Below are 12,115 nucleotides of genomic sequence, written 5' to 3'. Positions count from 1 at the left end.
TTGGCGGTATGATCTGCTGGGAAATGCAGTTCGGCATTGAGCAACGTTTTCCTTGAAGTGGGTGGAGTTTATGCCACGGTGCTTCTTGGGAAAATCTCGGTTCATATTCACCAAAAAAAAAAAAAAAACCAACCAAAAACCATCCTGCTTCCCGTCATGCCTCGTGGCAAACCCTCTTTCCCTCGCGGAGCCTGCTGGGACTTGTAGGCCAGGCCTGGTTGCCGGTCGACCTCGCTGCTGCTTTTCCTGTCTGCCCTTGGCTTCGCCATGTTCCCCATCGGTCGTTTTCTCGCCCGCGCTTTGGTGTTGGGGTCCCGGTCCCCGTCCCGTTATTATGCTGAAGCGGCAGCAGCTGCTACGGGCCCTGCACAGCTGGCCTTCACCTTCGCCTCGCCCGCTCAGGTATTGTCATGGCAACCGAACTGAGGCGGGCATGTGGGCCTGCTGGGTCGCGTATTCGTTATCGGAACGATCTGCGCGAAGTCTGGTTGCCTTCTGGGTTTGGGCATCCCTTGTTCCGTGAAGCTCGTGTGAGTTGTTAATCCGGGTTTACTCTGTTGTGTGAACGTGCCCAATGGAGAAGGGCAGTTCCTAGTTAACCAGATCGAGATGCAAGCAGGTAATGTAGGCGGAGAAGGAGGCTGGATTCGCTAACAACTTCACTTAATAAAAATGGAAAAAGGCTTTAAAATTGGGCACGATTCACTTAACAACCGCCTTGCTTAGCAATTGAAATTCTGGTCTCAATTGTGGTCGTAAGTCGAGGATTATCTGTATTGGGCTTCCTGGATTGGAACTGAAGGCTGTCGTTTCAATTTTTTGGAGGCCGTGGGTTCTGTACCCAGATAAATTATTATTTTAAAATTTATATACCACTTGATTATCAGCAACTCTGGGCAGTATATAAGTATCCTTCATATGAATCAAGAATAATAATTATCAGCTCTCTTCTCTTTTGTTTTCTATGTTTTTTTTTAAATCCTGCTGCAGTGTCTTCTCTCCTTAACAGGTTCCTTGAAAATACACCTTTACAGGTAGTCCTCGACTTAACGACCACAACTGAACCCAAAATTTTTGTTAAGTGAATTTTGCTCCATTTTACAAGCTTTCTTGTCACAGTAAAGTGAATCGCTGCAGTTGTTAAATTAGTAACACGGTTGTTAAGTGAATCTGGTTTTCCTATTGACTTTGCTTGTCAGAAGGTCACAAAAGGTGAACATGACCCTGGGACACTACAACAGACATAAAGGTGTGTCAGTTCCCAAGCATCTGAATTTTGATCACGTGATCATGGGGATGTTGCAATGGCTTTCATCAGTTGTAAGTGTGAAAAATGGTCATAAATAACTTTTCAGTGCCATTGTAACTTTTAATGGTCACTAAATGCACAGTTGTAAGTCAAGGACTACCTGTATTTTCTTTCCCATTTTTTTTCCTACAGATTTTCTACAACGCTGCCATTGTGAAACAGGTGGATGTTCCTACCTTAAGTGGATCCTTTGGCATCTTGGCTGCTCACGTTCCCACTCTGCAGGTCCTGAGACCTGGCGTTGTGACCGTCTTTGATGAGGATGGCTCCTCCAAAAAGTACTTCGGTGCGTTTGGAAATGGTGGCTGGTGAAAGAACAGGAAATTATCTTAGCTGGGAGACATCTTTCACAAGAGAACTGTGGTCCCTTTTTTCCCTTGAATGAAGATCTGCAAATTGGGCTTGGGAACCATCGATAATTTATGTCAATTAGCTACTGCTGAAGTGTTTCTGAGCTCAAGCTTTCCCTTGAATTAAAACATTCTCGTCATATTTTGCAAAACTGCTGTTCAGAACTACAGAGAAAGGACTCGCTCACCTTCCCAAATTCTTTCTTCCAAATGTTGGCTAGTTACTAACGTTCAAAGATTAATGGCAATAATAGATCAAGGTCATGACAAACAATATCACTTTGTATTGCGCGAGTGAAGCCACACTTGGAATAAAGCATCCAATTCTGGTCACTATGATACAACCATGTTGCTGAGACCCTAGAAAGTGTGCAGGGAAGAGCAACAAAGATGATAAGCAGTCTGGAGGCTAAATCCTATGTTGAATGGCTAAGGGAGCCACGTATGTCTAGTCCAGGGGTAGGCAACCTTGGCTCTTTGATGACTTGTGGACTTGAACTCCCAGAATTCCTGAGGCAGCATGGCTGGTTCAGGAATTCTGGGTATTGAAGTCCACAAGTCATAAAAGGGCCAAGGTTGCCTACCCCTGGTCTAGTCTATCTAAGAGAAGAATTAAGGAAGCCATGATAACTGTCTTCCAGTACTTGAGGTGTTCTCTCAGAGAAGAGGGGACTGATTTATTCTCCGAAGTACCAGAAGGCAGGACAAGAAGTAATGGGAGGAGGTTTACTAAAGGGAGATCCAACCTAGAAGTAAGAATAAATTTTCTGACAGAATAATTAATGGAATAGCTTGCCTTCTGAGGTTGTGGGTGCTCCATTAGAGGAAAATAGACTGGACAACCATTTGATTTGGATGGCATAAGCCAAGGGTCTTCAAACTTAGCAGCTTTAGGGCTTGTGGACTTCAATTCCCAGAATTCCTCAGCCAGCCCTGGCTGGATGAGGAATTCTGGGAGTTGAAGTCCACAAGCCCTAAAGCTGCTAAGTTTGAAGACCCCCTGGTATAAGCTTTCCTGCCTTGAGCAGGGGGTTGGACTGGAAGGCCTCTGAGGTCTCTTCCAGATTCTTACATTCTGTGTATATGGACAGAAAGAATTAAAAGTGGCCAGGCTCACTCCTCTTGGCAACAAACTAGTCCTTGACTTACAACCGTTCATTTAGTGGCCATTTGAAGTTACAACAGCACTGGAAAAAAGTGACTTGGGATTGTTTTTCATACTTGTGACCCTTGCAGCATCTCCCTGGTCACATGGTCAAAATTTAGGCTCTTGGCAACTGGTTCATATTTATGACGGTTGCCATTTTCTGGGGTCATGTGATCACATTTTGCGGCCTTCCGGCCAGCAAAGCCAGTCATGGGAGCCAGATTCACTTAACAGCCATGTCACTAACTTCACAACTGCCATGTTAACAAACGTGGCAAGTATGGTCGTAAAATGGGGCAAAAAATTCAAAGTGTCTTGCTTAGCCACAGAAATGTTGAGCTCAGTTGTGACCGTAAGTTGAGGACTACTTGTACTTTGTCTCAGTTAAAAGAGGAAGCCTTTTGGGTTTTTTTTTTACACCCTAATCCACTCTAGCTATATTTAGCTTAATTCAGTTTGCTGGTTAACTTTCTCCGGGCATGTTAGATTTCAGCTCCCAGGATTCTTCATTGTTTTTTCAATGAAATTGGAACAATTTGGGGGGGGGATATGAGGAGAAATGAATGGGGTGGTTCCCCCCCACACACACACACTGAGTTTTTGTGGAGAAAAGGATATGCAATGCAATGATATAGAACAGGGGTCTTCAAACCTGGCCCTTTTATGACTTGTGGACTTCAACTCCCAGAATTCCTCAGCCAGGCAAGCTGGCTGAGGAATTCTGGGAGTTGAAGTCCACAAGTCATAAAAGGGACAAGTTTGAAGACCCCCTGATATAGAAGGATATATGTGGGGAAACCTGAGGGTGTGCCTTAAGCATCCAGCAGAAATCTTCCTTTTCCTCTGGATATTTTAAATAAGAGTATTTCTGATTGCTCTATTTTGCTGGTGGTTTTGCTTTGGCGCTTGTTATAGCCTGCATTTTCTAACCTTTTGCTGGTCCTCCCACCCTCATTGATTGTAGTTTTCTACCTCATGCGCTTCATTAGTCAGGTGTCCCCCAGAGAACATCCATCACTAGCCATCTAGGAAAGGAATGGAACAAGCCAATCTTTGTAGGCAGGGAATTCTAACCACTGGAGGCCTCGTCGTTGACTGATTGTACCATTTCTTTGCAATTGTGTAGTGAGCAGCGGTTCTCTCACTGTGAATGCAGATTCCTCTGTCCAGCTGTTAGCTGAAGAAGTGGCTTTATTGGATGAGCTCGATGCTGCGGTTAGTATTTGTCTGTCTTCTCCCCTTTTTCATTTCATCTTCCCTCCCTCTCCAGACAATCCCCACTTGGCTGCCAAATTAGGAGGGATTTCTCTCTACCATGCTGACTCAGCAGCACTGCAGTTCGGTCTCTTTTTTAAAAAACAAAAATCAATTCTTCTGCAGCTCAGTTACCATTTCAGTCATTTAAAGCGGAAAAAAAGCTTTGATTAAAGAAGTACTAATCTTTGTGGTCAAGTTTGAAATGAAGGCTTCCTTGGTGCTCTCTGAGCTTGGTTGTTTTCTTGCAGGCCTTTCATGACCCAAAGTAGGTAACATCCTCAGTGCTAGTAAGGAGTGGGGTGTAAACTGAGATCACCACAGCCAGGCCTCCCACACCCCGACACCTGTCGTGCTGCTGCTGGACGTCTTCTGCGGCCCGCTTGCTGCCACTAGCTTCCAGATGCCATTGCACCATTGCTGCTGCTCGCCGCAGAAACGGCCTGAAGCGCTACGTCGCCTCCTGCCGTGAGCAGCAGAAGCGGCCCGAAGCCCTGTATGAGCAGCAGAAGCAGCCCAAAGTGCTGCACGAGCAGCCAAAGCAGCCCGAAGCACCATGCAGTGCTCTGCCTCGAGCAGTGGCAACAGCACAGTGCGCCACATGGCATCCAGCCACAAGTGGCAGCAAGCGGCCGCAGAAGACGTCAAGCAGTGGCACGACAATTGTCAGGGTGTGGGAGACTTGGTTGTGGTGGTCCTACCGGTAAGGTAAGCGGTTGCAGGGCGCATGGGGCAGCTTCACCCCACCCCCACCCCTGCCCTAGCTTGATTTTTAGGAGTGCGCCTCGCTCCCAAACTAGGGCTTAGTTTTGGGGTAGGGTTTATATTAGGCCCGCCTCCCCCAAAATCAAGCTAGGGCTTACTATCAGGCTGGGTCTTAATTCCGGGGAAACACGGTAGTTGGGTAATGAAATGTCTGCAAGAAAACAGCCATGCTCAGAGAGTGTTGGAATATTCATGAACAGGAAGAGTCATGTGGTAACTCAGTCAGCCAATGTGAAGAAAGTGCTACTGAGTCTGTGCAAAAAAGAGTATTGAGTTAGGAGCTGGATTTCCAGTCTCAGTTTTGTCTCTGGTTTAGTCTCTGGTCTGTCTCTGTAAGAAGTCTTCATTAAGCTATGTTGCTGTGAAGAAGAATGGTATTGTAAATATTTTTATATAAATATAAGTTATTTGAATTAGCTAAATGCAGTCAACTGTGAGAGCTTCTGATTTATTTTTCACCAATTAGAGAAATTAAAATTCTCTAACAGAGAGCACCAAGGATCTCTCAAGTACTGAGTATAGGACTCTATAGATGGGAAGACATAAACGAGACATCCTAATTAATGCAAATCTACTGGTTGACAGTTCTGGGAGTTGAGGTCCCTGCATCTTCAAAGTTCCTGAGGTCGAGGAACACACTTCCCTGTATGGCAGGTGCCTTTTGGTCCACATCTATTCCTCTTTTTCCTAAAAGGTCCTATCACGACCGATGTTGCTTCCTTGGTGTTAAAGGCCTGATGTTTTTTTCCTGTGCGCAGACAGCCAAGTCAAACCTGGACAAAGCCTTGTCGGCGCTTGCATCGGCCACCGATGAGGTAGCCAGAGCAGAAGCACAGATCAATGTGGAAGCCAACGAAGCAATTGTGAAAGCTTTGGAGTGAGCAGGTGAGTAATTTCCCGTTGGGCTTCTGCTCCGGTCTCTGCCTCTGAGACCAGCTTCGAGCTCCCTGTGATCACCTTGTGTGATCTTCTGACAAGCAAAATCAATGAAGAAAGCAGGTTTATTGGAGGATCTATAGTCGAGGAGCAGAGGGGAGTTTTTTGGGGGGCCAAACAATACAGGTAGTCCTTGACGTATAACCACAATTGAGCCCATAATTTCCATTGCTAAACGAAACGTTAAGTGAACTTTGCCACATTTTACTATTTTTCTTGCCACGGTTGTTGAGTGGATCACTGAAGTTGTTAGTTTAGTAATGTGGTTGTTTAAATGAACCTGCTTTCTTCATTGACTTTACTTGTCAGAAGGTCACAAAAGGTGATCACAGGACCACCACCACCCCGGGACACCCTGGAGCCGTCCAAAAAATACATGCCAGTTGCTGAGAGTCTGAGTTTTGGTCACAGACCGTGGGGATGCTGCAACGGTCCTAAGTGTGAAAACGGTCAGACTGGCATCTGTGGGTTTAGGATATTGGGGTGCTTTCCACGGCAGCAGGGCCTGGTAAGGTCAGAACCTGGCTTGATATCTGGATAGGAGACCACCAGGAAGTAGGAGGACAGTCAGCTAGTCTGGGAAAGTTAAAATGAGCCGGGTGAAGGCAACTCTATGAAGTTGGGGTGTTAAACGGCCGGCCCGCAGGGCAGATGTGTTACACAAAAGCCGGGCTCATCCCAGCTCCAGCAAGGGGAAAAAAGTCACGATATGTCACAATACACCACATGACGAGTTTGACACCCCTGCTGTAAAAGCAACTCTGTAAAATAATATTGCAGGTCCTTATTTGTGAAATCACCACAATTTGGGCTGAATAGAATAGAATAGAAAAGAAAAGAATAGAATATAGAATAGAATAGAATAGAATAGAATAGAATAGAATAGAATAGAATAGAATAGAATAGAATAGAATAGAATAGAATCTGGAAGGGACCTTGGAGGCCCTCTAGTCCAGCCCCCTGCTAAAGCAGGAGAACCTATACCATCTCAGACAGGTGATTGTCCAGTCTCTTCTTGAAAATTTCGAGTGATGGAGCGCCCACGATTTCTGGAGGTAAACTGTTCCACTGGTTAATTGTCCTCGCTGTCAGGAAGTTTCTCCTTAATTCCAGGTTGCTTCTCTCCTTGATCAGTTTCCAACCATTGTTTCTCGTCCTTCTCTCTGGTGAACTATCTGACCCCCTCTTCCTTGTGGCAGCCTCTCAGATACTAGAACACTGCTATCATGTCTCCCCTATTTCTTCTTTTCTTTAGACTGGCAAAACCCAAGTTCCGCAGCCATTCTGTGTATGTTTTAGTCTCCAGGCCTTTGATCATCTTAGTTGTTCTTCTCTTAATTTTTTCCAAACTCTCAACATCTTTTTTGTGATATGGGACCAAAATTGGCTGCAGTATTCCAGGTGTGATCTTACTAGGGCTTTATAAAGCGGTACTAATACTTCACGTAATCTTGATTCCATGCCTCTGTTTATACAGCCCAGGATTATATTAGTTTTTTTGTTTGCTGCTGCACACTGCTGGCTCATAGTCAAGTGATCGTGCACTAGGACTCCAAGGTCCCTCTCACAGTTACTGTTTTTGAGCCAAGTCTCGGCCCAGTCTGTATTTGTTCCTTTGGTTTTTCCTGCCTAAGTGAAAGACTTTGCTGGAAAAAACCAAAGGAACAAACAGAGACTGGACAGCCATTTGTCCGAAATGGTATAGGGTGTCCTGCCTGAGCAGGAGGTTGGACTAGATGATCTCCAAGGTCCCTTCCAACTTTATTATTATTATTATTATTATTATTATTATTATTATTATTATTATTATTATTATTATTATTATTATTATTATAAGACAATTATAAAAAGCCACCTCTTGCTATCCAGCACAGCCTTCTCTCAGCATGGAGGGGCAGCTACATTTTTTCTCTTTCTTACATTTATCAATCATTTTTGTTTATACATATCCTAGTTGTTTTAACATTCAATTTAAAAAAAAAACAGTCAATGTCTTGGTTAGTTTTTCCCAATTTTTAGTTTCCCATTAATATTTAGATTTAATGTTTAATGTTGATAATGTCCAAGTTTTTAAATAACCCCCAATTTCCTTTATCACAATTCATCACAAGATCTAGTGTTCAGGATACACGTCTTTCTCTATTTGAATTCTCACCATCTTAACATCAACCAGTTAATAATACAATATAATATTCTTGTTTTCTGGTAATTTCCAAATATCTTAAATCTAGTGACCAAAATTTCTCTTATTTCAACATTTAGACGAGTGTGTTTCTCATCTTCACCAACCTTAAGATGTGTGGACTTCATCTCCCAGAACTGCCCAGCCAGAGATGCTGAGTTTGGGAAACACTACTCTAGAGACTTAATCAGATGGTAGAGCTTACACCAGGGTCTTCAAACTTGACCCTTTTATGACTTGTGGACTTCAACTCTCAGAATTCCTCAGCCAGACACACGTGCCTGGCTGAGGAATTCTGGGACTTGAAGTCCACAAGTCATAAAAGGGCCAAGTTTGAAGGCCCCTGGTTTAGACGTAGGAGGTGTTTAAAGAATAATTGAGCATTTGTGAGCAAAGGGATAATTGTAAGCAAAGGGATAATTGCATTTCCTCTGAATTACTAATTTCCTGACAATCCATGGCAGATAATCTGCCTCCAGTCGGATTATAAACGTCCACAATGCATCTCCGGAGTGCTAAATCATTGGGAACGTTGCTCGGCATCTGTCTGCCACTAGGTGGCGCAACAGGATAAGAAACCTGCATTGAGGCACCTTGCAAAGAGGCAGGCAGGCCATCCCCCTGATAAGAACTTACTGAACGCCCTTTGATTTCAGTACAGGTGGTCCTCAACATACGACCAAAAAAAAAAAAACCTACTTTACAATCCGGATTTGAAGTCAGGATGTCCGGCAGAGGATAGTCACATGACCACATTTTGGGCACTCGTGAGCGTTAGCGGCGTTTTATCCTGTTTGCGGCATCTGCAGTTTATAACGCTTTTGCCAGAAAATCAACCTTTGCTTCCATTTTCCAGACCAAAACACCCCACGGCAAACAATGGGCCCACTTAATGACGGTGGTGTTTGCTTTGCAACCGGCACATTTTCTGAACGACGGCCGGGGAAAAAAAGGTCATAAAATTGGGCAGGGTAACTTGGTGACCCGCTTTACGACCATCACGACCTCCGACGGAAATCGCGGGCTCGATTATGGTCATAGGTTGACGGCTGCTCGTATTTGTAGTACAGGCTTCTAAATTAAGGCATAACGTCCACCTGGAGGAAGAAGCGCAAAACTGTCCCTTAGGACAAGTGCTTGTAAAAACTGAGAGGCCAAACTGCATGCAGATGTTCATATATGTGTGCCAGTTAACTGCTGATGTTACCTAGTTGGGTAGTAAAACGTCTGCAAGAAAACAACCAAGCTCAGAGAGCACCAAGGACCCCACAGTTCAACCCTGGGCTTCAAATTTGGCAGCTGCCAAAAAGGCCAACGCAGTGCTAGGCTGCATTAACAGAGGGATAGAATCAAGATCACGTGAAGTGTAAATACCACTTTACAACACCTTGGTAAGGCCACACTTGGAATCCTGCATCCAGTTTTGGTCACCACGATGTAAAAAAGATGTTGAGACAGTCTAGAAAGAGTGCAGAGAAGAGCAACAAAGATGATCAGAGGACTGGAGGCTAAAACATACGAAGAATGGTTGCTGGAATTGGGTATGTCTAGTTTAATGAAGAGAAGGACGAGGGGGGACAGGATAGCAGTCTTCCAATACCTCAGGGGCTGCCACAAAGAAGAGGGAGTCAAGCTATTTTCCAAGGCGCCTGAATGCAGGACAAGAAGCAATGGATGGAAACTAACCAAGGAGAGAAGCAACCTAGAACTAAGGAGAAACTTTCTGACCGTTAGACAATTAACCAGTGGAACAACCTTCCTCCAGAAGCGGTGAATGCTCCAACAGTGGAAGTTTTTAAGAAGAGACTGGACAGCCATTTGTCCGAAATGGTATAGGATTTCCTGCCTGAGCAGGGGGTTGGACTAGATGACCTCCAAGGTCCCTTCCAACTACTACTACTGCTGCTACTACTACTACTACTACTACTACTACTACTACTATTATTATTATTATTATTATTATTATTATTATAATAATAATATATTGGATAAAGATCTATCTGCTCCTCTTTAATCTTTGGGAAGGTTGCAGCTGTGAGAACATGGCAGGGAATGATTTTCTGCAGAGTCCCTCAACCAAACCACATCACTTCTAGGCAGAAATGCTTCTAAAAGAATTGCATTGTCATCTCAGGGGTAGGAATTAATTCACTCTTGCTGCCAAAACAGAAAAAAAAAACAGTGCTGAGTTGCAAATCTTGTCTGTGCCTGATTTGTTTTGATTGGCAGAAGCTCTGCAAAGTTTTAGACAGGTTTTTCCCCCCAGTCCTAATGGAGATTAAACACAGGACCTCCTGTATGTAGAACAGGTGTTTTACCACTGGGCCTGTCACTATGGGGAAGTGGAATTATACAGCTTCAGCCTGCCCCAGGGGAGAGGGACAGGGGGCAGGACTTGAGCGGCAGTAAAGTTGTTTTTTTTTCTTTTGTCTAATTTCTTTTCCAAACCCAGAAAGCAAATAGCCAGGGTCAACTTGCAACACCCGAGCCGTACAAAACCTGGCTGTAAAATTTCCTGATCTTCCTTCTCTTTCTTTGTTACAGGAAATTCCACCGCTGTTGTTTCAGAAGTGGCCTCCTTAAGTTCTGGACCTCTCCTTGTCCTTCCCTCTCTTTATTTTGGTCTGTACAGAATTTGTGAATAAAGCCTGACACTTAACTGTTACCGATTAAAGCAGAAGGTGAGGCCAAGGTCCTATTTTATTCCTTGACTTTCCTGTTGGTTTTTCAACTAGACTCCTGAAATCAGCTTGGGATCTTTATAAAATACAGGCGAAACGATGCATCTAAAATCCAAATTGTCTCTGTTTCTTGACAGGGCAAATTGATGCTCTTTCTGGGGCCATCCAGGGGCTGGTGGGTACGTTCATTGGGTAAAAAAAGAAATGGCTAACTTCAGATATCTAAACAGTTTTCAGACGCGTTAGGGGTCCTTGGTGCTCTCTGAGCTTGGTTGTTTTCCTGCAGATGTTTCATTTACTCAAACTAGGTAACATTTTCAGTGCACTGATGCTGTTAGCTAGTTTGGTAATGAAACATCTGCAAGAAAACAGCCAAGCTCAGAGAGCACCAAGGACCCCCTCATTTCAACCCTGAGCTAAAATTTCTCCTTTATTAGTTTTCAGACAACAACGGATACGTTTTCAGTCTTTGGCGTGGGCGAGAATGAGTAGGTAAAAATGAAAAAAAACAAGCACATTTTTGTTAACGGTTGGAAAATAATGTCCTGATAGTAAGAGGTGCTCAACGGGGGAATTTCTTCTTTACTCAAAGTATCGACGCATAAGACGAATAGGTATATATATGAGGTATACAAAGGGTGTAACGTAAATATGAAATTTTAGCGTCAAGCTTAAGAGTTGGACTCTCTCCAAATTCCCTTATGGGATATCTTTTGATTAAATATGTCAAGCCCATTAGGCACAAATTACTTAAGCATTTGCTTCCAAGGTGATTCTTATAAAAACCAAATGTACAGCCCACATTCCCAAACATTATTTCACCAAGGTCGCCTTTCTTAAAAAGTTGCTTCTTAAAAGAGGGCCGTTAAAGCACTTCCCTTGAAGCCTACCTCGTTCCCTGCAGTATCCTGAGATCTTACCTTTTAAAAATATGACTTTAATTTTAAAAAATGTGTGCTGCCGGCCTGCTACACATAACAGCCATTCCTGGCGTGATCTTTATTTCCAAGAATGCCTCTAGCCCCCGTTTTCTTAGAAAAGAAAATTACGAGGGGGGGGAACGCAGAGTCGTGTTCTGGAAAGGCACCCACCACAGGTCCCAAATAAAGGCCCAGGAGGCGGAGATAGTAGAAAACGTTGGATGGAGTTAGAGAGGGTGGCTGTAAAATTAGTTGCAGTTTCCCCCCTGAGAGTCATCGGTGGCTTTTTTGAGAATGTAGTCAGGAAAAAAAACAACAACCCCGAATCTAGCAAGATTTGCTGTCCTTGCAAAAAATCCCAGACACTTTTAGATATTTACTTTTGAAAGGAACGAATTCATTGGGAGGTGTCCCAGATTGGAGGAGGAGGAGAGTTCCTCACAAGCTGTGGTACTTTTTCCAGGCACCGAGTTAGGTGGAAGGGATGTGGGACATGTTCAGCCGCCATTGAGTTATTTGTAAAAATAATAAAAAGGCGGGATACAAATAAATAAAAATATTTTTTTACAAA

The 12,115-nt window shown here is 43.8% G+C and overlaps 1 protein-coding gene across 1 annotated transcript; it reads left to right on the top strand.

Moving 5' to 3' along the window:
* Nucleotides 1–145: 145 nt before the first annotated feature.
* Nucleotides 146–10,646, top strand: ATP5F1D (ATP synthase F1 subunit delta). The gene is made up of 5 exons (XM_039319275.1): nt 146–402; nt 1,442–1,595; nt 3,933–4,021; nt 5,584–5,710; nt 10,488–10,646. Exons 1-4 carry the CDS (start codon nt 268–270, stop codon nt 5,704–5,706), a joined length of 501 nt encoding a protein of 166 aa, XP_039175209.1. The 5' UTR covers nt 146–267; the 3' UTR covers nt 5,707–5,710; nt 10,488–10,646.
* The last annotated feature ends 1,469 nt before the right edge of the window (nt 10,647–12,115 follow it).

This window comes from Crotalus tigris, unplaced genomic scaffold (genome assembly GCF_016545835.1).
Source record: "Crotalus tigris isolate CLP2741 ecotype Arizona unplaced genomic scaffold, ASM1654583v1 scf7180000022970.308977840:1548163, whole genome shotgun sequence".
NCBI lineage: Eukaryota > Metazoa > Chordata > Lepidosauria > Squamata > Viperidae > Crotalus > Crotalus tigris.
Note: the sequence above shows the minus strand (reverse complement) of the source record. Positions and strands in the feature narration are given on the sequence as shown.

Bases quoted from the DNA above. Each gene is read 5' to 3' on its own strand.
- ATP5F1D (XM_039319275.1), top strand. From the start codon at position 268: ATGTTCCCCATCGGTCGTTTTCTCGCCCGCGCTTTGGTGTTGGGGTCC. The intron at 403-1,441 runs GTATTGTCATGG...TTTTTCCTACAG, and splicing joins CCTTCGCCTCGCCCGCTCAG to ATTTTCTACAACGCTGCCAT. The intron at 1,596-3,932 runs GTGCGTTTGGAA...GCAATTGTGTAG, and splicing joins CTCCTCCAAAAAGTACTTCG to TGAGCAGCGGTTCTCTCACT.